Source organism: Cicer arietinum, chromosome 5 (assembly GCF_000331145.2).
Source record: "Cicer arietinum cultivar CDC Frontier isolate Library 1 chromosome 5, Cicar.CDCFrontier_v2.0, whole genome shotgun sequence".
Taxonomy (NCBI): Eukaryota; Viridiplantae; Streptophyta; class Magnoliopsida; order Fabales; family Fabaceae; genus Cicer; species Cicer arietinum.
Window position 1 is genome coordinate 52,077,439 of NC_021164.2, and position 26,175 is coordinate 52,103,613.

At 30.3% G+C, this 26,175-nt stretch overlaps 3 protein-coding genes and 1 long non-coding RNA gene across 5 annotated transcripts; 3 read left to right on the forward strand and 1 right to left on the reverse strand.

The window, feature by feature from the left end:
• Positions 1-3,701: 3,701 nt before the first annotated feature.
• Positions 3,702-8,790, forward strand: LOC101502025 (transcription initiation factor TFIID subunit 6-like). 2 transcript variants are annotated; one of them, XM_004500060.4, is made up of 13 exons: positions 3,702-3,812; positions 3,973-4,110; positions 4,227-4,313; positions 4,995-5,096; positions 5,199-5,307; positions 5,564-5,658; positions 5,742-5,879; positions 5,981-6,076; positions 6,168-6,292; positions 6,649-6,781; positions 7,161-7,286; positions 7,495-7,606; positions 8,236-8,790. In XM_004500060.4, the coding sequence occupies exons 2-13, from the start codon at positions 3,985-3,987 to the stop codon at positions 8,625-8,627; spliced, it is 1,641 nt and encodes a 546-aa protein (XP_004500117.1). In that variant the 5' UTR covers positions 3,702-3,812; positions 3,973-3,984; the 3' UTR covers positions 8,628-8,790. The 2 variants fall into 2 exon arrangements, with proteins under 2 accessions (XP_004500117.1, XP_027190644.1); XM_027334843.2 differs by having other exon boundaries at positions 3,736-3,828.
• A 1,188-nt stretch (positions 8,791-9,978) lies between these two features.
• Positions 9,979-13,049, forward strand: LOC101502762 (cell division protein FtsZ homolog 1, chloroplastic-like). The gene is made up of 6 exons (XM_004500061.4): positions 9,979-10,455; positions 11,007-11,106; positions 11,260-11,489; positions 11,785-11,952; positions 12,192-12,425; positions 12,520-13,049. The coding sequence occupies exons 1-6, from the start codon at positions 10,180-10,182 to the stop codon at positions 12,787-12,789; spliced, it is 1,278 nt and encodes a 425-aa protein (XP_004500118.1). The 5' UTR covers positions 9,979-10,179; the 3' UTR covers positions 12,790-13,049.
• Positions 13,050-14,265: 1,216 nt separating this feature from the next.
• LOC101503076 (V-type proton ATPase subunit e1) lies at positions 14,266-17,315 on the forward strand. Its single transcript, XM_004500062.4, has 4 exons — positions 14,266-14,375; positions 14,523-14,663; positions 15,695-15,742; positions 16,928-17,315. Exons 2-4 carry the CDS (start codon positions 14,566-14,568, stop codon positions 16,992-16,994), a joined length of 213 nt encoding a protein of 70 aa, XP_004500119.1. The 5' UTR covers positions 14,266-14,375; positions 14,523-14,565; the 3' UTR covers positions 16,995-17,315.
• A 7,847-nt stretch (positions 17,316-25,162) lies between these two features.
• LOC105852141 (uncharacterized) lies at positions 25,163-25,868 on the reverse strand. Its single transcript, XR_012162913.1, has 2 exons — positions 25,779-25,868; positions 25,163-25,682 (listed from the first exon to the last, which is right to left on the reverse strand). It is a non-coding gene; the product is annotated as an uncharacterized lncRNA (long non-coding RNA).
• Positions 25,869-26,175: the final 307 nt, after the last annotated feature.

The following is a 26,175-nucleotide window of genomic DNA, read 5'->3' on the forward strand; positions in this document are numbered from 1 at the left end:
AAGAAACCTCTAAAGCATTTGTCAAAAAGACCAAAGATAAATTGCCTACTCGGATTTCCTACAACGTAATCAAAGTCTTCGTTGTAGTCGCTCCAATCTTAGCAAGAAAGTCGCACATCATTACACTTCCAAAGAATATGATGAAGAGAGATCTCCCAATCAACAATCATAGTGTGGATTTGAACTCGCTAGCACTGAAGGTTGAAAAAAACACAAAAAAGGAGGATTTGAATTATGTTTTACAATTTTTAATAATTTTTTCTATAAATTTGGTAATTGAAAAGCTCATATTGAATAAACAAAGCAAAAAAGTAAATCACACGGAGATTTATACTAATTCATCACCAAACTGATAGCTACGTCCAGATCCTTCATCTAGAAAGATTTTTTCAAATAATTAAAACTAAATTACAACATTTAACCTCAACTAGTTAAGTCTTCTCAACTTCTAGTTTGCACCTACAAACTATTGAGGAAAAAATCTATTATTGGGCTAGGTTAAAAATGAATGAGATTGGATTTTTTCTGAAAAATCTCTCTCAATAGTTTATTTACAACGTATTACTTTCAGATTTTTCTTTCATCGCACTTAGATAATTTTGAATGATCGTAAAATGTTGTAGTGTTAGTTGTGTTGCGTGTAATTGTGGTGCGTTCCCCTGCATTCTTAAGTAAAGAAACATGTAGTTCTTTATGGTAAGGTTTGTATCCTTTAGGTAAGACCTATGTACTTTCTTTCAGAAATACAATATGTATTTTCATGGGTTTTAGCAATTGAACACTTGAAGATAAATTTATTCGTTGAGGTTAGAACTGAATTCCACAAATCACTCCTTGTAACTTGAATGAAATCAAAAGAAGCAGAGCGACATGAGATTAGAAGATAGAATAATAGAGCATTGTCTTACAGACCATTGAAGCGTTCAGATTTTGGATGATAATTAGAGGATGCGCATAACTTGTCTTCTCAAAGGATTAATTGTCATTAGATAATTTACTCTCATAAGAATGTTGACTTTATTATATTCGTTGACTTTTTTAGTGTCACTGACTTTATCAAAGGCGTTGACTTTGTTTGACTTTCTTCAAAGACAAAAGAATCAGACGCTTGATGTAGTCATCAGAGGCAGCTTAGTCAGAGACTTGCTTGCATCTCTAGAGGCAACTGATCAACTTGCTTTTTTAGAGGCAAATGAGTTAGACATTTGTTTGCTTCTTCAGAGGAAATTGAGTTAGATGCTTTCTTGCATCTTCAGAGGCAACTAAGTTAGACGTTTGCTTACTACTTCAGAGGCAACTGAATCAGACGATCGATTGCTTCTTCAAAAGCAACTGAATCAGACACTTGCTTGCACCAACAAAGACACATATCATCTGACTTAGAAATGTAGAGCATAGAAGCAGAGTCTTGGTGTTCCTTTGTATTGAAATAACAATTAGATGATATAACATAATATCCTACACAAATAATTAATCTTGGAACTACACACTTAATTAAAATATTAATGCGTTAAATTGTTCCAACAAAATACCCTTTGTTATTATCCAAATAAGATTATGAATTATGCTTCAAAACAAGATTAGGAATTGTTCCCATTAATATTGTGAAACAAATTTATCCTTGCAAATTGTAATAAATTTGTTGACTAGCCTTTCCCTAAGAGGTGACAATTGGTTCGTATTGATACAAACTATAAATGTACGATTCCAAATAAAGTTAATTGAAATTTGAATTTGACTTTTTTTATTCTATGAGATGACAAATGTTGTCTTTAAACTTTAATTAGACAAAGATTTTATCAAATGATATTTTCAGTTCTTATGGAGACTATATTGATCATTTCAAATTATCATCTTTCAAGTTGTTACCAAACGAACACTTCTTCAAGATTATCATATGCACATTTTCTTATGAACTACTAGATGCTCTTTTTTGAAGCATAATTACTTTGGTTGGATTAAATGGTTCTTTTTAAGATTCCTTCTTCAACCAAAGGCATACAATTTCATCATCTTTTGCTTTTATTAACTTTAAATTTGGCTTGCTTTTAGTCACGTTTACACAGTGACTTTTCTTACCATTTGTATACACTTAGCTGGCTTTATTAAATAACAAGATAAATTGTTTGATTGTAAGTTAAAAGTTATCATCAACATTACTAAGGGACATTCACCAATCTCTTTGGTTCTAACATGTAAATCTAAAACTTGTTCCTATACTTGTTTGAACTATGGTCACTATTCTTCATAATGTAGATTATTCAAGAATATAGTTGAGGAAGAAATCAATATCGTGGAGGAGGAGGAAGGGCGTTTGAAACATTGTTACTAGCATGCGGAGGTAATGAAAGAAGCCAACAACAATTGAATGAAAGGATTGAAAATAAGATATCTTAGTTGTCCCAAAACCAATAACTCAACCATAACAAGAGTTAAAAAAAATACATTCTATAGAAGAATGGTAGAAATCGATTGAAAATACAAATTTTCAAAATAATTTGAATCTAAAACAACCACAAACTATAGATATATAGTTCCTAAATTTTTTACGATTCTATAGCAACAAATGAAATTGAAAACAATTTAAAATTGACAAAATTGTGAATTTGCAAGTGTTCAAAATTGATTTCACATAGATGACAACCTTTCAAAGGGCTAAAAGCAACCTTAACTATTCTTAAAAATCATAATTGTTTTTAAAATTTAAAATTCGATGATAAATAGAACTTAAGATCCAAATTAAATAATTGATTAATTGTTGCAAAACAATAGACACAAAACTTATAATTATCGTATATTAATCACTAACCTACAAACTTTTATTAAATAATATTTAAGACTCAATAAATAAATAAAAATTGCGGTATTGCAGTAATTGTCCATAATTTTTATGGGGTAATTCCGTTCATAGAAAATGGTCTTAATTAATTTAGAGTTTGATTTATACTAATATAAATTTAATTTATAGATATTATGAGTAAAATAATTATACATGCATTCATTGATGTGTTATCACATCCTTTAAAGAGTATGACAAGTTATATACTTTCAACACATTAAATGATATGACAATAAAAATATATATATTAATCTCAAATACACAACTTTTTATTTTCTCTTTCTATTTTATTTTAATTTATTTGTTAAATATTTTCAAAAATTCATATTCAAAATTCTCATATATATAAATTTGATTCATATGTATAAAAGCCAATCAATGACAACTTAAATAATTAGAAATGTTTGACTTTTATTATAACTTTTTCTAAAATCATATTGTTCTTGAACGATTGTGATGTAATTTTTTTTTATTATCATTCTTAAATAATTGTGATGTAAATTTTTTTATCATGATAATTAAACTCAGATTATATTTTCTAGATGGTTTGGAATACTTCCATTAAATGTTTTTCTTATAAGAAAATATGAAAAAAATATAAAACAAAGAAACTCGCATATAGTTAAGAAATCTTGAGTTCGAATCCAAATGATATTCAATTTAATAATATTGATATTTTTTATTGAATTAAATATTATAGATAATTAGTTTAACATTTATTTCCAATAAAAATAATGTGTAATTTTTTATTAAAAAAAACAGTATAAATCTCTATCTATATGGCAAAGATAATTTATGTTATATTTTGAGTGAATAACTATTAGACTAAAAAAATATATCAACTTAATCAAAAAATAAAAATAAAATATTTAGGAAAAATTATATCAAATATTAGTTCCAAAAAAAGCGGAAAAACTAAACCACCTTTAACATCTAAAGAATCGCATCGACTTCAATAGCGTGGGAAAACCTAGTAAGTTTTGGCTATGGTAATTTGCTATACTTGAATTGAATCCTACTAATTCAAACACCAAAACCCTTTGTCGCTGCGAGTTTTTTGTTACTATGCCCTTCAATTCATTAATTAACACCCTCCTAAACATGTTTTTTTGTTAATTCAATTTTAATCAAAGATTGAAATCAAGATGAGTGTGATTCCAAAGGAAACAATTGAAGTCATTGCACAAACCATTGGCATCACCAATTTATCTTCCGATGTTGCCCTCGCTCTCGCCCCCGATCTCGAGTATCGCATTCGCGAAATCATGCAGGTATTATATTCTTCTTCTTTAAATCTTTTCCCAAATTTTCAACTTTTCATCTTTAATTTAAATGATTAATTAACCCCTTTTCTCTTTGTGTGTGTGTTTATTTATGAAATTTTCAGGAGTCGATAAAATGCATGCGCCATTCTATGAGAACTTTTCTTACTGCTGATGATGTTGATACTGCTCTTGCATTGAGAAATTTAGAGGTAACTTTGTTTTTCTTTATGTTAGGGTTTTAAATAGCGGTCGCGATCATGTCGCAGTTCTTGATATTGCAGAGAATCGCAGTCAAATGCGGCCTTGATTGAGTTGCAGTTTTGGCAACGCAAAAACTGTTATGTCGCCGACTTTTTATTTTTTGAAAAAGCCAAAATAAAATTGAATTAAAAAGAGTTATTCAAAGCACAAGATGTGTCAAGAACAACCACAACAAGGGAGATACAACCAATCAAGATAGCGAATTGATGGCAAATATACAAGCCACCGAAACATGACATCCGAAATGTTAAAATACAACGAGCCAAATCTTTTATGGAGTTAAGAGAACCATTCAGGCCCAAACATTTATTTAAAACACTGCTTTACTGTTATGTGTTTGCTTAACTTTTTATTTGATAAGGTGTCATCAATTTTCTGTTAGTTTTGAGTTTAAGATGTTTTAGTTTTTATCTTTTTAATTTTTGATAAACAAATGTTAGTAAGTTAGTGATTATGTTAATTTCTAGGGTTCGAACCTGGGACCTCCTGCTTAAAACTCCTTCAGTGTCGCTTAGCTCACCAACTGAATTGCCTACTTGAAACTTTTAGTTTCTTTTTTGAGCTACCTCCTATTTTAGTTTTTATCTTTGATTGTATTGTTTCTGTTTCTATTTGTCTTTATGTATCAGCCGTTATATGGTTTCGCCTCTAATGATCCTCTGCGGTTCAAAAGAGCTGCTGGGCACAAGGATTTGTTCTACATTGATGACAAGGATGTGGATATTAAAGATGTAAGAATTTTGTAGGTACTTCTAGACTATTTGTTCTAATTGAAGTAGTTGAAGAATTGCTTCCCGATGTGATTTTCTCACTATTTTTCTTGATTTGAATAGGTGGTTGAAGCAGCTTTACCGAAAGTGCCCCTTGATACATCAATTACCAGTCATTGGTTGGCTATTGAAGGTGTGCAACCTGCAATTCCTGAAAACGCTCCAGTTGAAGGTAATTTTTTATATTAAGTGCTCCTTAGTACACTGGGATCACCCATCCTCATTGCATAGTTCATATCATAATTATTAATTTCTGGCTATTCAGCTTACTTGCTATATATAGTATTGAAGATTATAACTAGCGTGAATTTTATATTGTCATTTGCATGATTCCATTCCTTTTTATTTTGTTTCAGTTACTATGAGGTGTATGATTAGAAAAGTTTGATTTTCCAACTATTGACAGTTTTGCTTTATGTTACATGCAGCTCCCTCTGAGATAAGAAAAACTGAATATAAGGAAGACGCGCTTCCTGTTGATGTCAAATTACCTGTTAAACATATAATAACGATGGAACTTCAGGTATACACATGATATGGGATGCATTATTATTTTGTAGTTTCTTATTTATTGATCAATATTAATGTGCTTTGTTTCTTGTACAGCTTTACTATGAAAAAATAATTGAACTTTGTTTAAATAAGCCTGGCTCCATAACTTTTAGACGAGCATTGGTTACCTTGACAACTGACTCAGGACTCCATCCTTTGGTTCCTTATTTCACACGCTTTGTTGCTGATGAGGTATTTATATCTATTACATTTTTTTGGTTAAAGCTCCTATATATGGTGCAAAATATACTTTTAAGTACTCATTTTTATCTTTTTCCCTCTTGTCATATCAGGTGTCACGGAGTTTAAATAATATAAATATTTTATTTTCCTTGATGCGCCTTATGCGGAGCCTTTTGCAAAATCCTCACATACACATAGAACTTTATGTGAGTATGGTGCTATTTTAATTGACTGTGTCTAAAATTCATCAACTTCAGAGTTTCAGTCTCTATCTAATTTTTTGATGAACTCTATCAGTTACACCAATTGATGCCACCTATCATTACTTGCATTGTTGCACAAACAATTGGAAACAGACTGTCTGATAATCACTGGGAGCTTAGGGACTTCAGTGCTAATCTTGTTGCTTTGATATGCAAAAGGTGTGGACCTTCTCTCTACAGATGATAAGAGTATAATCATATCTGAGCTCATTCATTTATTATTCAACTTGATAGTTCTCAGCTCTTTTGACTTCTTTAAATGGAAATTCAATGCATATTTGAGGTAATTGTACAAAAAAGAGAAATGAGACTGAGAAGGTCCACTTGAATAGTTGAATGATGTGCAATATGGTTAATGTTAATGCTGGCTGTTGAGGCTGTTACTTGTATTTGTGTGTGTGAGCGATATTAAATATATCAAAATTAAAATTATTGAAGAATAAGAAATTTTAAGCTTGTATACATCATTTATATATATTCTTTGAGTTCTTATGTTCCTAGTCTGAATTGTACAGATTTGGGCATATGTATCACAATCTTCAGCCACGTGTGACAAAGACGTTTCTTCATTCTTTCTTGGACCCTACAAAAGCTTTACCTCAACACTATGGTGCAATTAAAGGAATAGCAGCTCTTGGATCAAGACTGGTATATATCCTGTGTTTTTAATATTAGCCAGACGGACTGTTAGATAACGGCTTGTGGTTATAAAATTGGTCTCATTATGTGATTGTCTTTGAGGACAATAAATTAATGAAGATAGCTATGATTAGTTTTAATACAAGCATGCATTCTTTTTACCATCTAATTACTTCTTATAGACAATAACGAAAAGCTGTTCTTCCTTTTTTTTTCCTGGATATATTATGGTTTTACTATTTCAAATCTATGCATCTGTTAACACATATCACTGTTTAAAACCTTTACTTTTTCTTCTTTGGAGTTCATGAGTGACTTTTGTCCTTTGTGATTTAGACTATCCAATTATGCATGCCAATTAATTCACAATGCTCCTCCATTTGAGTAGGTTCGCTTGCTTATACTTCCAAATATCGAGCCATATTTGCATCTTCTTGAGCCAGAAATGCAACTTGAGAAGCAAAAAAATGAAATCAAAAGGCAAGAGGCATGGCAAGTCTACGGAGCCTTGCTGGTGAGTTGTAATTTTTGTTATTGAGTTTAATTTTGACACCTCCCAAAAAGAAAGTTATGCCGATATCCAATGATATGTTTTCACATTGAATTTGACAAACATTTTTTCCTTCAATGAAGTGGCAACAAACATAGTTTTGATCATGCATGAATCTATTTGTTTATTCTGAACATCTTTTGCCTAATTAGTGAAGTCATAAACCTTTCAGTGTGCAGTAGGTCAAACTATGCATGAAAAGGTCAAAACATTCAGCAGTTTGCTTTCTCCTCCAATTCGGGCTACTTCAAGAGGCGATGGAAAAGGAATGACTGTAAAATCAAGTATGACTTTATTTTTATGCATAATAATGAATTGTATTGATGTCTTTGAAGCAATTCTTGTCCAAAAAAAAGTCTTTGAAGCAATAAACCTCTTCTCTGGAATGAATTATTTTTGTTTAGTTAAGTTTATATGCATTCCCTAGGATGATTGATGTCTGATATGGCTCTCTCGCTCTCTTGAAGCTAACCATCACTCCTCCGTCCCTTTTTATAAACACTTTTTGACGAAAAGATTGTAAATATAAACCTCTTTTCTAATTACTAGATATATTTATTACTCTTTCCAAATAAATCCTTAATTAATACCACTATCTGTCTTAAGTATGAGAAGTCAATGTTAATTATATATACACACAAAAGCATAAGAAAATTATATAAAATATACAAAGGGGTATTTTAATTTTAGGTACATCTATACATAAAATAGACACATTAAATATACTACATATTTTTTTTATATATCTGAAAGCACGGGTAATGGAAAACATTTTCTTCTTGATGACACAAACTAGTAACTGATACTTATTAGGAGCACTGTCAAAAGTAATCTTTAAGTATGTTCTTAATCTTTGACGGTAATGCTATATCTTCACTCTAATTTATGAAGTTTTTTTGGCTCATTAATGAAGTTAAACATAAAGCCAGCAGCGTCAATCTAATGCTGCAGCCGCAATATGCACGGAGGAAAATGGCCGCAGATGGTGGTCGCAGTGCGCTGGTACCAATGAATTCCATGTCAGTCGACAACATGCAAGGCTCAACAAGTGGATTTTCCAACATGATGGGGGTTTCCAATTCTAACATTGCCATGTCATCATCATCGGTTCGTCAATTATCCAACGAAAACACTGCACGGAGAGAGGTTGAAGGTCAACAATGGAAGGAAGCTTCCTCTTCTATTCTAGCTCAGGCTTGGAAGGATGAGATAGATGCAGGACAATTGCTGCAACCATTGTCTGAATTATTCGGAGAAAGTTTGTTCTCATTTCTACCAACACATGCAACCTCTGTGTTTTTGTAAAACAAAGCTGTATTATTTGTATTTGTTTTGCATGTGAAAGTGCATGTAACTTGGTCACTGTTTCTGTGACTTGTGGCCGAATAAATTAGAAGCTAGTATAGAATATTATAAATCTATCTGTATTTTAGTCTCTATTATCATTCAAAAGTGTGGATTTTTTGTTTGTTTTTGTCTTAGATGATTTATTTATAGCATAGATTGTATCATCTTTTGATTATAATGTAAATTCAAATGCCTTGATTTTTATTTAATATCATATTAAATAAGAGCTTTTCATTTTTATTTGCTGTAATAAAAAGCAAATAACTTGTTTTGTGAGACACAAAACAACTGAAGAAAACTTTAAAAACTTAAGTTAGTTACTACTCACCACTGTAAGTTGAAATTTTTGGCATGTTGAGAAAGAAGACAATGGTTTTAGGTGAATGCTCGTCCGTCCCGTGGGCAATCAGAATTCGGTTATGTATTTTATACTATTGGATGTTAAGATTTGATAAAAATAAATAAATAAGATGAGTTAATTGAACGTTCACTTATAATCTAAGTAACACAATTTTTTTTTTCTAGCACAAAAACAATATTTTTATGTACAAAAGTTTTGTTTTATAAAATATAACGGATATTGAGTTAAAGAAAATAATGGATAAAAGAGTTATTGCATTTTTATTTCTTTTTTATGATTTAAAGTTCATTTGTTACATATAATTATTTTTTTTTGTGGGTATTTCATAATAATTTGTAAAATATTTGTTAAAAAGGAGAAGTTATTCTGTGTTTTGTTTATTGTAATGACAATTATTATTTTTAAATAATTAATTATCAAAAATAATTTTTGCGAGAAACTATTCAAAATATTTTTTATTTAAAATAATCTTTAAATAATTTTTCAATTATTATATTATTTTTGAGAAACTATTGCTTTTCATTTTTGTAATATATGTTTCTATAATTTTTTTTGTCATTTTTTTTTAAAACTATTTTAGCTCTTAATATATAGATAGATTTATTTTAAAGTTTTTTTTTTAAAACTGTTAATTTTATTAGAAGGTGGAGTTGAACCTTAATATATTCTATCAGTCTAACTCCTCGAAGGTCATGCATGGTTTGAATTTTATACAAATTATTAATTGAGAAATTATTTTATGATAGAAATTATAATTATATAAATTTTAATAAAAAAATAAAAAATAAAAATTATATAGTGGAATGATGAAATTAATGATTTCTATTAAATGTCAATCTAAAACTGATTCATAATATTTTTTCTCTTTAATCTATATATCTTTTGGCCAATTTTTTTTCCTCTTTAATCTATATATGTTTTGGCCAATTTTTTTTTTCTCATAAAAAAAGAAAAGTTATTTTTTGACCAAACTTTGTATGAGTGTCCTTGCTGTGTTTCTTCTACTATAGCCCCTTTTCGTCTCAAATGAACCATCACATGGAAACTCATCTCAATTTTCAACTTCTCCTAATAAAACTCTGAATTTCCAATTCATGTCCAATTTCTCCATTCCAAATTAACCCTAAAACCCTGAACCCTAAATTAGCCATGCTTTCCCTAAAAACCCCCAATAAGCTACTCTCATCCTCTTCCATTCCCACTCCAATTTCTCACACTGCACTCTCTTCTTCTTCCTCTTTCGCTGTCAGAAACTGTATTTCACTGAACCCTATATTAACAACAAGCAATACCGAATCCCCGCGACGACGTTTTAGGCCGGTTAACTGCTCCTTTTCATCCATAGACAATGCTAAGATTAAGGTTGTTGGTGTTGGTGGTGGTGGTAACAATGCCGTTAACCGCATGATTGGTTGCGGATTACAGGTTTTTCCTTTATTCCTTTCTCTTTGTAATTACTGATAAAGTTTTGTTTTTTATTCATTGTTTTTGGTATATCTGTTAATGGGTCATTTTGTTTTTTATATATGAATCATGTGCAATTATGATGACTTTGGTGGGTTTGCTTATCTAATCTAAGAAATGCTATAAAATGCGCGCTTCTCATTTTGTTTAAATTTATATGATTTTCACTAAATTTATGTGGAATGCAAATCATGTAGTGCTTGTTTGGAATTATGTATGTAGTGTTTGTTTGTGAAGCTACGTTTTCAAATTGTGGTGTAATTGTGCTTTTGCCTTTTGGACGTGGTTCCAATGGGCAAATGGTGGATTCCATTTGAATTTCAACAAATAGAAGAGAGATTGTTGAAATTAGAGTGTAGAGTATATTACTAGCATCTTGTTTCTGTTTTTGGGAGATGTTTTTATCATGGTTGCATTTTAGGAATCATTGGTGTTGTGCTACTGAATTGCATCTAAGTTATATTGCTAATGTTTAATTCTGAAACATTTTGTTTTATTATTTTTTTAATCAGGGTGTAGACTTTTATGCTATAAATACTGATGCTCAAGCACTGTTGCATTCTTCTGCTGAGAACCCTATCAAAATTGGAGAACTCCTGACTCGTGGATTAGGTCGGACACTCTCCTTCTGTGCCTTCGAGATTTCTTTCTGCATTGTGCTCAATTGGAACTTGCTTATATGTTGATCATTATGTGATTTGTGTATGTATGTGTAGCTTTATTTCCTTGGTGGCATTTGATTCAAATTGCTTGATAGAGATGCAGGTACTGGTGGTAATCCACTTTTGGGGGAACAAGCTGCCATGGAATCTAAAGAAACTATTGCTAATGCTCTTCATGGCTCAGATTTAGTGTTTGTAACTGCCGGTATGGGTGGAGGAACGGGGTCTGGTGCTGCCCCTGTCGTGGCCCAAATATCAAAAGAGGCTGGTTACTTGACCGTAGGTGTTGTTACCTATCCCTTCAGTTTTGAAGGACGCAAAAGATCCTTGCAGGTATGTGTCATTTCTTTCTGTAGTTGTAACTTAGAAGTACACTCTGTAGATGCTACTTCAAATGTTACTTAACACTGCTTCTAGTATGCTAGAAAAACTTGAATTTTCCTCTTTTTTTTTTGTTTTTTTGTTTTCATTCATACCCAGTTTCAGTAATCGTGAGTTGTATCCATCTTATGATTGAACCTTAATAATATTTTTTTCATTAATTGCTTGATGTTTATTTTTCTTTCTTCCAAGATATTTTGGGTTGCTATGAGGATACTTTGAGTGGCTGAAAATGTCATTATTTCAGGCTCTAGAAGCCATCGAAAAGCTGCAGAAAAACGTGGATACACTTATAGTGATTCCAAATGACCGTCTGCTTGACATAGCCGATGAGCAGACCCCTCTTCAGGATGCTTTCCGTCTTGCCGATGATGTACTACGACAAGGAGTACAGGGAATATCAGACATCATAACTGTGAGTTCATTAATAATTCATTGATATTTCCTATCCGGTCACTGTAATGTGAGAATGTTTAGTTTATCCCACTACATTGGTAGATTGAAAAGAAAATAAGAGCTTTTTCATTAAGTACCTGAATAATTCTCTACCTACTTTTTAAAAGTCATTTGAGTGATTTCTCCTACATCATCATTGAACATTTAATTAACATCAGTACATTTATTAGGATTTTGGATTATCCTTTCCTTTTACAGATACCTGGTCTTGTAAATGTGGATTTTGCTGATGTAAAAGCTGTGATGAAAGACTCTGGAACTGCAATGCTTGGAGTAGGTGTTTCGTCGAGTAAAAATCGTGCAGAAGAAGCTGCAGAACAGGCTACTTTGGCACCTTTAATTGGATCATCTATTCAGTCAGCCACTGGGATAGTGTACAATATTACCGGAGGAAAAGACATAACTCTGCAGGAAGTGAATAGAGTGTCTCAGGTACTTTCATTTTATCAGACTTGTTGAAAGATCATCTTATCATTCCTTTGTCAAAAACATATGAATCCCTTTTCTAAACTAGTAATTTTTATAGGTTGTGACAAGTTTAGCCGATCCTTCTGCCAATATTATATTTGGGGCCGTTGTTGACGATCGCTACAATGGTGAGATTCATGTGACTATCATTGCAACTGGCTTCTCACAGTCCTTCCAAAAGATGCTACTAACAGATCCAAGGGCTGCAAAGCTTCTTGACAGATTACCTGGAGGCCAAGAAAGCAACCAAAAGTCCCCTCTTCTCAAGACCTCAAACTTTTCATCAACAGTTGCGTCTAAAGCATCCCCACGAAAGCTCTTCTTTTAGCTTATTGGTTCTCTTAACCCGTTTTTTATGTAGTTTTGTATCTGTAAAGATCTTTAAGCTTGATTTAGGTATCTTTCCGGTTATGGCCTCGTCCCTCGAATATATAGAATGCTTTTACAAACTCTTCAAAAAGTTGGCTATTGGCATGGTTTGTGACTCAGGGTCAGTGTAATACTCGTAGCATTTTTGTCAAAGGAATGAGTATGTATATAGGTTGTTACTCTGCATTTTGATGATAGAAGCTTCCATTTTAATGCCTACAGCTAATGTGTTACATTTTCATGTGGAATTCAAATGTACTCAGTGTAGAAATAGTATAACAAAATCTCAAAACCACTTGGATTAGATTACTGGTGACTCGATAGGGGTAGGGGTGGGGTTTGAGTAGTTTGCATGTAAGTTCTATGTTCATATACTTTTAAAATTTATTTTGGAGTGTTAGGAACATACTTTTTTCAACACACATCATAATATTCACTTTTTCATTAAATTAAAAATTCATAAGGATCCCACCACTCTATGTAGGATCTATTTTTAAAGTGTGACTTATATTGAATTTATCAAATAAGATAGTGAATGTTAAAAAAAGGGTGTTTCTAACACTTCTCTATATTTAGTGATATGCAACACATCACTAAAAGTTAAATTTAATTGATATCAAACAATGTGCATAATAAAAAAAACTTAATACTAAATCGATTTGGGGTTTTGTGGGTATTTATTAGATGCTCCCCCTATTGATTTGGAGAATTGACCATGTTAAATTTTACTTTGAGAAGGTTGAGCTTGTAATAAACTCCGAATTATTAGCCAATCGATGAATTTAGATTTTTTTGCTGTTACAGTAGGACGTTGTAACAGATTAGGACCATTGGATTTAAAATCGACGGTTGACATTGTTTATACTTAATTTTATTGACGTGTAATTTGAATCATCTGATTTTAAATGAACTACTAAGATTGTTTACTATGGCAAACTACGTGATTTTGCTATTTGCGCGGATGAGCTGATACAACAAGGGAAATTGCTATTTGCACTCTCCTTGTTTGCTTATGCACCATCTTTCTGATAAAGAGATAGAGAGTGGAGATAGATGTTAAGAGGGTTTGGTGGAGAGAGATGTTAAGAGGGTTTGGTGGAGAGAGATGTTAAGAGGGTTTGGTGGAGATGATCCAAACCCCAACTCTAGTGGTGCTCACTGGTGCTGGCATGGCATCAGGCACATGCATTCATGCAAGAAGTGCAAACCTACATTGGAACAAGGTGAGCAAGTGCAACCCCTCATTTTTCAGAACCGGAGGAAATTTTATTTATTTATTTTTTAAAATTTAGTGTATAAATTTAAAGTAAAATATATGATAGGGGGTGTTATTATTTGAAAATAAACATTTTTTTAAAGATACGAGGTGTATAGGTAAACACTGAAGGTGTAGCTTTTAAAGCCCAATAATCTAAATAGCAGCATTTTTCATGTCAATGGGCCCAAGCCCAGTTATTGTAAATCAGAAAATGGACAACACGTATATGCAACGAAGGTGATCAAGCGATAGAACTGTGAGATCTCTCTCTGCTTCAGTGTCCAGAGGTAACAAAATTCTTAACTTTTTTTTTCTCTTCATTTTTGTAATTTTTCTTTTCTGTTTCTGCTTTCTTTTCTCTCTCGGTAACAAATTTTCGTTGAAAAATTATTCAATTTTGCACTGTTGTTTTTTTGATTTCATCTTCGCCGTAGGAATTCGTTTTCTCTGATCGGAATCTAGAATTAACGAATCGGCATGGGTTTCTTGATAACATCACTAATCTTCCTTGTGGTTGGGATCATCGCGTGCCTCTGCACCAGAATTTGCTGCAACAGAGGACCTTCTACCAATCTGTAATGCTTTTTTTTTTCTTTCTGATCTTCGTTTTTTCGATTTGTTTTTCTGTTTTTTTTTTGTGTGTTCTCAGTTTATTGATATATGATTCCGATTTAATCTCGAGAGATACTGCAGTTGATGAATTAGTATAGTCTGCAGTTAATTGGAGTATAGTACGAATTTTATGATTTGCTTCGTTTTGAGCTTCTGAACTCTGAAAATGTTGATTTGTGTTAATAGGGTTATCTCATCATTGTTTTAGAATGAGTTTGTTGCTTGGATTTCTATGGGAGTTTTATTTTTAAATGTATAAAAAATTTGAGAATAGGGAACACACGTTACATGAGAATAAAGGATTTTGCAGTTATTTTTAAATGCTGTTGCCGGTTAGTTGACTTATGTGGCAAGATGGTGAGTTTTCATTGGATGGCAGTGTAAAAATAATTTAACTGACAAGGCATCCCCATTAAACTAGACTAGTAATGCTGAACCTTTTGATTTCAACAACTCAAGGATTATATTGAGAGGTCCATTTCTTATTTTTCTACTATTGTGCATACAGCTACTGCTTAAAACTTTAAAGATTTTGGATGATTTAATTAGATTAATGGTGTCTTGTACTGTTGCATAGAAGTAAAGTTAAAATAATGACATATATAGTTAGACATAGTTAAGATGCACTTGGAAGAATGGCCAGTATTATTGTTAACTCTAAAACTGTCTAGCATTGTTTCATGTGTAAAGCTGCTAAGAATTTATAGGGATTCATTACTTCAGGCGTCAGTTATTATCTATTTTAGGAATGCCTGCTTCATCATCTTCGCTGTAGTTATTGTCAACTGCTCATTAATAGTTGATATAGTCTCATCAACTGTTAATGCTAGCTTCTTGTTGTGTTTTGTAAAGCTGTGTATTCAAAGATTTACTGATGCCAATACGCTCTGAAAATTTATACACATACATGCATACATTGATTGTGTATCTTTTCTTGATTACTGATATGTGTATAATATCCATGACATGTTTCTAATCTCTTATTTTGTTGCAGATTTCACCTTACTCTGGTTATTACTGCAACAATATGCTGCTGGATGATGTAAGTCCCATTTGAAAGTCATTCTTCTTGTAGTTTTTATCAAGTCAATTAAGGAATTAGAGCAAATAGATAAGGCATTTATTGATTAATAATTAGAAAGAAAATAATAAATGGCATGCTATTCTTGGCCATGAATTAACTTCAAACTCACAGGCTTGACATGTACTCAGTACTCATTGTAGTTAATGCTGTTGAAGCAGTTTGTTTTCCATAGCCATTCTTTACAGTGTGTATTTTTAGTAATATTTGATACAGATTACAGGTATTAGTATATGGTTATAAGGATTAAGTAGTTAGCTATCGTCAGAGTTTGTTTGTTAGGAACTACTTAGTTGGTTAAGCTTCTTACAGTGTCTTTGGTTTGCCACCATAGTGGGAAAAAAAATACTGGTTCATGGTACTCTGTGATGCCTTCTTTGATGGTGGCAATTTTTACTGTTTACTGTTGCAATTTTTCTTCATGTAATAATTTGGGCTTTGTTTACTGTTACAATTTTTCTTCTTCATGTAATAAAAAATGGAAGCGTTTTATTCTTTTTTCACTTAAAGCTGGCTATATATGGTTACCATTGCCAACTTTGAGGGTTCCATTACAGATATCAGAGTATGGTTAAATAGGGATTAACTAGTTAGTTAAGAAGAGCATTTGTATTCCTACTTTGTTATCTTTTCAACATGATTCCTTGTTCCTTTCATTTCCAACAATATCAAACATACTGTATAGCAGCTCTCATTAAAACAAAGTAATTGTAGAAGGATGGATGAACCTTATAAAAGCGATGCAGTTTAGTTAATGATGTTGCTATTACTTCTAGTCAAAGTCATTGTGATTTATGAGGAATTGGGAATTAAGTGGACCATCACCACCATGTTCACTGTTTTGATGTTCCGATATCATAACATGTCCTTTTGTAATTGTATCTAGATAATGACCAATTAATCATCCACAAGAAGCTTGTGACAAAATATGATGAACAAATGATGTCTGACAGTATGTACAGAGGTTTTAAAGGGGGATGGTGGAGGTGGAGATGAGCTGACCTTTATATGGAATGATCAAACAGAGGCATTTGATTGTTCTTTCCATAATTTTCCATTAACATATTTATAAACTTATAATTAGCCATATAATGTCTTGTTTTATCATGATGCTCACCTTGGTCTCTCCTTTTTTTGTTGTATCAGGTGGGCGATTGTATATCTGGCACAAATGAAACCGCTCATAGTACCTATACTAAGTGAAGGCGAATAAGTGTGTGTGAACAGATGTAGCTTCTTGTATGTTAGAGAACATGGATCAAAGATTGGTTGCTGGAGAGAATTTGATATCAGCTCTCACGAATCGTTCATTATTTTCTAAGGGTGGATATGTATGTATTTCTTGCTGGATAATGGCATTTCTGTTGTTGCTTTATGTTGCCGTGTTATAGTTCTATTCAACCCTCATTCATTTCAGATGTCGGTTCAATTTCGAATCATTAGTGAAAAATAAATAAAATTTACAAATTAGTCTTAAATAAGTTAGAAAGTAACATTATTTTAATGAAATACTATTGATGTCCTTTGATAACAATTGATATCTCTATGCTCTAATCATCTACTAGTACTAATTAATAATTAATAAATCATCTTCATTTGTTATTTTAAAACAAAATAATCATAAATCTTCTTGGCACCATTTTGTATGTATACACTATTGTTCTTGAGAACATTTTCTTGTTTATCAATTTATTTATAGAAGTGTACGTGTGAGGTGGGTACGGGTGTCTTCGAGAATAGATCAAATTATACTATTAATTTTTGGCAGAATTACGTCGGAATTTTTATTTTATTTTATTTAGTTGTAATACATTTATTTTTTATTTAGATCTTTTATTATAAAGTGTGTGTTCACAAGTTTTTTTATTGGTTTGCCAACTAGAATTATTATTGATAATTTTCTTTTTTAAAATGGTTTTTATTATAAAAAAAACCCAGAAAATCTTCATTTTCATCCTTAAACTTAGAAAAATTGTTCACCCAAATCCATCTTAAAATTGCATGAGTATTTTGTTCACTTTTATATTCTTTTAAACTCAAAAATTAATATCTTTATATTCTCAATAAGCCTTAAATTTATCCAAAATGTAAAGATTGTGAGTTGATTAAGGCACCAAAATGTTGTGCTGTTTAATGACACGTGCTTCATTTTTATAAAACATCTTCTCTATTGTTTGAAATATTTTAGGATGGAACGAATATTAGGATATCTTTAGATATTTTAAAATGAACATAATGGAACGGAACAACAAGAACAAGAAGATGAAATTGAGTGAGTGGAGTAGAATATAGTAAAACATTCACCCCATTGTATGGATGGTTTAAGATGAGGTGAATATTTTAAAGAGATTCTGTCTCATACCTCTTAAATTCATAGCTCTTAAATTGGAGGGGAGCAATTGTGAGAGTAAGTGATGGAATATGATGAAATACATTTAATTATATTGTATTCTATTATATTTTATTCTCTTTTTGGCAATTCAAACAATGAAACATAAACTTATTTTATTCTATTTTATCCTAATTCATCTTGTACCATCAATCCAAACATAACCTTAAGAAAAATTTATCTTATATTTTCATTTTTATACTTATATTCCTACAAATTTATGAAAATGTCAAAAATATCATATTTTTTATTTACTGTTTTACAAAATTCAAAATCACCTTTTTTTTTCTTTCCATTTCATGATTTCTAGAGCAAGTAGAAAATATTTTCAGTAGGTAAAAATTTTCCAATAACTTCTGAAAAATTATTTAGAAGAACTTTGGTACACTAAGTGCTTTCGAGAGATTTTTTACAAGTTTTCCGGTAGATAAAGTATTTATCGAAAAAAAAAAAAAATTCTGATACATAATTGAAAAATGTGTATTACCGAAAACTTTCTTCAACTTTTTCTGTGCAACAAGTGTTTCTAGGATGTTATGATTCTAAAATGTTATGTTAATGTAACTTGTGCTTTTGAGTGAATTAATTCAAAGATATGAATCAAGCAAAGCAAATACATCATATAAAAACTGAAGAAATAAAGAAACAAGAATATTCTAGATAAAATGAAGAATGTTCTCCAAGATCAAGACTGATCATCACAGCCTCAAGATCAATCAATCTCCACTAGTTTAGAAAAGATTTTGCCTCTGAATTTGATGCTAACGTTATCATTACTTGGTAAGGAACAAGTAGGATCCATTCTAGTCATATAAGACATTCGAATCACTAAGATAAAAGCTCATGAGTCAAGCAAGTTAAAATAAGTATGAACCTTCACCAGCTTAATTGTCAAGAAAGTTAACCAATCTTGATATGTACAAAGTTTTCCAGATTGATCAGGAAGTCATTCAGATTGATCAAACATTGAACCTCAAGATTGATCATCAATCTCCAGAAAGTACAAAACTGAAAGTACAGATCGATTTTCAATCTCCACAATTCTGCAGAAGCTCAGTATCAATCTCCTTATCTCTGCCGAAGTTCATCATCATTCTCCAAACTGATTTGAACATAATTGAGTTTCTTGGTCAAAGATTTAGCATCAAAAGATTTATGTGAATCATAAAGGATCATTAAACACAAGATAAGTTTGATCAAGAACGAATAAACCAGCCCAGTGAAACATATTTCAAAACGTATTCAAAGGCTGAATATTTTTATTCACATATATTAGTTTTGGTAAAAAAGATAGAGCACTACCAACATCTCTTTTGAGTATCATTAAATGCACCAAAACACCTATAAAAGAAAGGCCAATGCTCAGGAACATTGTAGAAGTTCAAATGCTATCAAGTTTTACAAATCATTCACATTCATATACTTGAAATTCTCATTTTCTCAAAGAAAGATTCAGTTCTAATTATACATATTACTTTTTTATTTTTGTACTGAATTCTTTGTAAAGAATTGTATCTCAAATAAGAGTTGAGACATCTAAGATTATTTCAAAACAATCTCATCATTATTGTAAAACTCACACTATAAGAGTTTAATATAGTTTGAATCGATTATTTGAAATCTTATCAAGGCTGATAGGTGAATTGATGAAATCTCTTTCTAGGTAGAAAAAGATAGAGCTTGTAACAGATCAAGGTTGATCTGAATTAGGGGCTGTAAAACTAAGAAGGTTCTTTGTTTTAAACACTTAGTAGAAAAACACACAGCTGTAAGGACTAGACGTAGTCCAAATTGGGTGAACCAGGATACATCCTTGTGTGGTATTATTTCTCTTATCTCCTTATTTATTAAGCTTGATTGATTACTTGAATTAAAACATAAACTAAATTTCTGTTTTTCAAGCTAACCAAGAACGTTCTCCGTTTTTTGGTAAAAACCAAGAACGTTCTCCGTTTCGTGTTTTCTTAACCAAGATCATTCTTGAGTTAAATCGTTAAGTTTTTCAGGAATTTTTAAATAGGAACATTTACTCAAACCCCCATTCCGTGAAAATCGACATTACTACTTCACCCTCAACACAACCTAAGACTCATATATGCGACAGTCGAGGTAAATGTGTGTTGCATGGTAGATGTTGATATTTGGAGTGCTACCTCTTAGTCACCTAGGAATTTTCCACCTGAATATCTCCAAAGTTTAACAATTTTGCATTAAGGCTCAATAGCAGACTGCCACGATCAAGCTCATTCAGTTGTACTTCCACGAAATTATTAGGCTTGTCAGACCCTACTTATATTATGATAAAATAGTCTCCACTTCAATTTTTTCAAATATTTCTTTGCTCCCTCGTTGGCCTATGATAGTCCATTAAGATCGTCATCTCAAACACAAATTGGAACCACAACTATTTCACCACCTATGGGTTTACTTCAATATTCTCATCTCAAATTCACAACGATGAGAATAACTATAAAAAAAAAGTCTCACCGACTCGTTTAAGTGCCAAAAACGATAGTTCTTCTTGAGTAGTTCTTCTTGAAGGTTTCGACAAGAGGAATCCAAAAAATATACCATTTTTTTGAGACGACAAATGTGGTGATTGGAATTGGCCAAAAATAGCTCGCCAAACGAAAGAAACACAATTGGTTTTTATGAAACAGAGCCACGATTGATAAAATTGACACTAAAAATGGATTTAGTGGCCAATTTTGTGTGGACAGAGATTGAGATCGATTCAAATGATTAAGAATTGGTGGGAATGAATTTGAGAGAAAAATTGTTTCGCTTCCATCTTCTGATTTTCAATTTTTATTTTTTTAATTGCAAAATGAGTGGTGTAGATAGCAAATATAGAGAGGTACAAGAGTAAAACTGTAAGGCCCAACACATGATAGTAAAGTCTGAGGCAGCGGGTGTAGGAAATAAAAGTACAACTAGTAATAGCTCAAATTAATATGCATAAGTAAAAAAATAAGAGTGTAAACAGTCACCTGGTCAAAAATTCATTTTCTAGTAAATCTAATTTTAGTCAAAACTCTCATTCTAACATAATATTATTTTTCCTTAACATAGTTAAATATAATTTTAGTCAAAACTCTCATACTCAAAATAGTAACTATAATTATTACTACAATATTTTTTCAAAATAATAACATAAAAATACATCATCTTTATAGATGAGTCGAAATGATAAAATAAATAAATAAAACATCAACGAGTTATATTAATTACTAAATCAAAATGAATATGTATAAAATCATCATAACGTAAAAACTATCACTAGTAGAATTTTGTCTTTTTAAGTTGGTTAAAATGTGCATTTTAAGTCGGTTCTGTGTCCGAGTTAACAACAAACGACTTAAAAAACATGTTTTTTAACTCGTTTCATGGACCGACTTAATAGAGCTTCATCATAAATTCAGTACAACACATCATCTTTTTAAGTTGAATATTTTGATCAATTGACTTAATAGATATAGTTAATTGACTTAATAGGATACAATATTTCGTATTAAATTTCAAATAAGAGTTGTCTAGTTACAATAACAATTTTATATAACCATCTAATAATCAAAATATACAATATCACAATGTCTCGTATTTATACAAAAAAATATAGAGTACAAATATGATGTATCCTATTTTCGACTAATGTTGACAAGATGAAAAAAATAAATAAATAGATGTCCATTAACAAAATTACAAAATCACATTGTACCAATATTCAATAGATATATATTAACATCGTCATTTTCTTCAATTAATTTCAAAATAAAATCCACACAACGTTTTCGAACTTTTTTAATTTGATCCGGGTGAATTGATCTTGAGTTATCAAATATCTTAAGAAAAAAAACACAATCATTATCGGCTGAATCCTAATTTTTTATCATATGAACATTAAAAAATACAATCAATAACAAATTATAATTTTTTATCATACAAATATAAAAAAATACAATCAATAACAATTGGTTTTTATGAAACAGAGCCACGATTGATAAAATTGACACTAAAAATGGATTTAGTGGCCAATTTTGTGTGGACAGAGATTGAGATCGATTCAAATGATTAAGAATTGGTGGGAATGAATTTGAGAGAAAAATTGTTTCGCTTCCATCTTCTGATTTTCAATTTTTATTTTTTTAATTGCAAAATGAGTGGTGTAGATAGCAAATATAGAGAGGTACAAGAGTAAAACTGTAAGGCCCAACACATGATAGTAAAGTCTGAGGCAGCGGGTGTAGGAAATAAAAGTACAACTAGTAATAGCTCAAATTAATATGCATAAGTAAAAAAATAAGAGTGTAAACAGTCACCTGGTCAAAAATTCATTTTCTAGTAAATCTAATTTTAGTCAAAACTCTCATTCTAACATAATATTATTTTTCCTTAACATAGTTAAATATAATTTTAGTCAAAACTCTCATACTCAAAATAGTAACTATAATTATTACTACAATATTTTTTCAAAATAATAACATAAAAATACATCATCTTTATAGATGAGTCGAAATGATAAAATAAATAAATAAAACATCAACGAGTTATATTAATTACTAAATCAAAATGAATATGTATAAAATCATCATAACGTAAAAACTATCACTAGTAGAATTTTGTCTTTTTAAGTTGGTTAAAATGTGCATTTTAAGTCGGTTCTGTGTCCGAGTTAACAACAAACGACTTAAAAAACATGTTTTTTAACTCGTTTCATGGACCGACTTAATAGAGCTTCATCATAAATTCAGTACAACACATCATCTTTTTAAGTTGAATATTTTGATCAATTGACTTAATAGATATAGTTAATTGACTTAATAGGATACAATATTTCGTATTAAATTTCAAATAAGAGTTGTCTAGTTACAATAACAATTTTATATAACCATCTAATAATCAAAATATACAATATCACAATGTCTCGTATTTATACAAAAAAATATAGAGTACAAATATGATGTATCCTATTTTCGACTAATGTTGACAAGATGAAAAAAATAAATAAATAGATGTCCATTAACAAAATTACAAAATCACATTGTACCAATATTCAATAGATATATATTAACATCGTCATTTTCTTCAATTAATTTCAAAATAAAATCCACACAACGTTTTCGAACTTTTTTAATTTGATCCGGGTGAATTGATCTTGAGTTATCAAATATCTTAAGAAAAAAAACACAATCATTATCGGCTGAATCCTAATTTTTTATCATATGAACATTAAAAAATACAATCAATAACAAATTATAATTTTTTATCATACAAATATAAAAAAATACAATCAATAACAATGTGTAAAAAATTACGTACTTGCATCCATGAAACAAATTATCGTACCATATCCGTTTTGTATAACTATAGCAAATCCCATAATGATTTCTTATTTATTCAAAATATAACTGATTCCATTTAAAAATTAACAACAATAAAATTTTCCTTTGTTTATATGAATTTTTTTTAAAATAAGTTGTAAAAATTTCTAGACACCTATACACTTATTCTATGACATATTTTTTTTTTCTTCCAATAAATCAAAGAACATGAATGAGTAAAAAATTATTGTTAATCAAACAAATGAAATTATGACCATATATACTAATCATTCTATCAACTTCACAAAATTATTGTTATAGATCGACGAGTAGAAAATTATAAAAAATTATTCATATAAATTTATTATTCAATAAATTGAACAACCATATCTTAAATGGCGATGAAATAGAGTTGGGCGATTGTCAAGAAGACATCTGGAACATGAAACTGAGTTCGGTTGGGCAATGGGTGTGAATTGGAGTAAAAACAGCGGTTGCAAATATTGTTAAAAAGGTTGCACGTGGTTAATACGGTAGAAGATAAACGACTAAATGGTTTTATATTCTTTACATTTTTTAAATCAGTTATCAATATAATTGCGTTAAATAAGTTTTAAATATTTACAAAATTGTCACCGCCGCATTTTAGTAGGTAAATAAACGAGTTAGAAGAGATATATTAATTTTTTTATCTTCAATCGGTAGCTAATATAACCGTGCTTCATATATTTACAAAATTGATACCGTCTTATTTTCTTAACTCACAACCGACTTAAATATATTCGGCCTTACTTGTTAAGTCTGGTGGCACATAAACACTTAACTAATTGTATTAAAAACTCAATTTTCTATTAGTGTATATAGAAATAAAGAAAATCAATATAATATTACTAATATCTCAAGATAATTATTTGTAAAATAATTAATTAAAATAAGATAAATTTAAAAATAATTAAATATAATTAAATATAATTGTATGCACACTTAACATTAATCAGCATACAAGGAAATATCAAATTAACTACAAACATACGTATGCACGTAAATTCGCCTAAAATCTAATATTTTAAAATGTGAACACTAAAATACTGTTATTTTTAGAAAAATATATAAAATATAAAATTATAATATAACACATTCCACATAATAACATACTAACATTGAGAAATAATATAGAAATAAAAAATTATAATAACATACTAACATCGAAATATTTTATAAAAGTTTGGGGGACCCTTCGGTTCTTGGATCTTTTGTTTAGTTTATTTGGTTGAATAACATTATTTTCTTTACCAATTCATTTTTTTTTTGACAAATTCAAATGGTTTAATCTTTGACTTTCATAAATTTAAATCGTTTAGTTTTTAAGGGAATAATTTTATTTCGTGCGATGGGATATTTGTTTTGGCATATTTCTACTCTTTGTTCATTTATAATCATAAATTTGAATTCTCATTTCTTAGATTCAGTTTTAAAAAGCTGTTTGTTTAATGGGTATAGTAAATCTAATATTTATTGAAAGAAGATGATCATGAATTGCATTATTTTTAATAAAAACTATTGTAAAATATTAAAATTATTAACAATAATTCAAGATGGATTTTCATCTAGACATATGTTGATAAAAAATAATTAATTAGTTGTCCATGAAAAATAAATAAAGGAACTAAATGAGATTAAAGAGGCGAATCTGTTATAAAAAAATTAAAAATGATCATGTAGATAAATTTACCTAAACAATTATACATGGTATGTAAAAGATCACTGCATTGCAATGATTATAGTGTATGCTTTATTTTATATATCTTTTTTACAACTAATAATGCCTTGGCCTTCTCCCTGTCCCATACCCTTTCCCTTTATTCTTTTCCTTCATCCTTTTGTTTTATCTATTCCTCTCTTTGGTCTTTTCTCTGACCCTTGCCCTTGCCCTTGCCCTTGCCCTTGCCCTTGACCTTGACGTAGAGCTTTGACATTGCCTTTGCCCTTCCGTTTAACCTAGCTTTTCTCCTTGCCCTTGCCTTTGCCCTTACGCTTGCTTCCTTTTGCTTCTGCTTTATTTCCTTGTCCCTCATCTTTTCTTCCATTGTTTTAATGGGCTTATTTGGATCAAAAGGTTCTATACCTATGGGTGTTCGGCCACCATCAAGCTTATCTACCAAAACCTTTTTCTTTGAGTCTTTTGCATAACCTGCAAATAAATTAAATTACAATATTTATTAAATTAATTATATAGTAAGAAAGTAATTGTCTGAAAATACATTATAACTATATGTATATTGTTTACCATCTTTGGATGTCTCTGTTGCCACAACAGATAAAAGAAACAATGCACTGAGGAAACACAAATTAAAAGCTTTGATTTTCAACATTGCTACAATTTCTAAGAATTTAATTATCGTGAAACATATGAATATATTCGACAAGATAAATAGGTATGAAAATCAAAAGTAGATTTATTAAATAATGTATTATTTAATTGGCTTTCGAGAATATTGAGCCATTGAAGGGTTATTGAGGTAAGTAAAATGTTTAAACTTTGACAACTACGAGGTTGTTTGATAATTTCTTTAATAATAAACATAATTCTAGACTTTCGGTAAACATAATTATCATACGTAGTTAATAAAAAATAGTTATTGACACCATAAAATAAATTTACTCTTTTAAATTTTTCTCAATTC

What these genes read in the sequence shown, in the direction of transcription:
- LOC101502025 (XM_027334843.2), top strand. An exon ending in GCATTCGCGAAATCATGCAG is followed by an intron (nt 4,111 to 4,226) that starts GTATTATATTCT and finishes TGAAATTTTCAG; the next exon opens with GAGTCGATAAAATGCATGCG. An exon ending in TAATAACGATGGAACTTCAG is followed by an intron (nt 5,659 to 5,741) that starts GTATACACATGA and finishes TTTCTTGTACAG; the next exon opens with CTTTACTATGAAAAAATAAT.
- LOC101502762 (XM_004500061.4), top strand. Translation starts at nt 10,180, where the DNA reads ATGCTTTCCCTAAAAACCCCCAATAAGCTACTCTCATCCTCTTCCATT. An exon ending in ACTCCTGACTCGTGGATTAG is followed by an intron (nt 11,107 to 11,259) that starts GTCGGACACTCT and finishes ATAGAGATGCAG; the next exon opens with GTACTGGTGGTAATCCACTT. An exon ending in GACGCAAAAGATCCTTGCAG is followed by an intron (nt 11,490 to 11,784) that starts GTATGTGTCATT and finishes TCATTATTTCAG; the next exon opens with GCTCTAGAAGCCATCGAAAA.
- LOC101503076 (XM_004500062.4), top strand. Translation starts at nt 14,566, where the DNA reads ATGGGTTTCTTGATAACATCACTAATCTTCCTTGTGGTTGGGATCATC. An exon ending in AGAGGACCTTCTACCAATCT is followed by an intron (nt 14,664 to 15,694) that starts GTAATGCTTTTT and finishes ATTTTGTTGCAG; the next exon opens with ATTTCACCTTACTCTGGTTA. An exon ending in ACAATATGCTGCTGGATGAT is followed by an intron (nt 15,743 to 16,927) that starts GTAAGTCCCATT and finishes TTGTTGTATCAG; the next exon opens with GTGGGCGATTGTATATCTGG.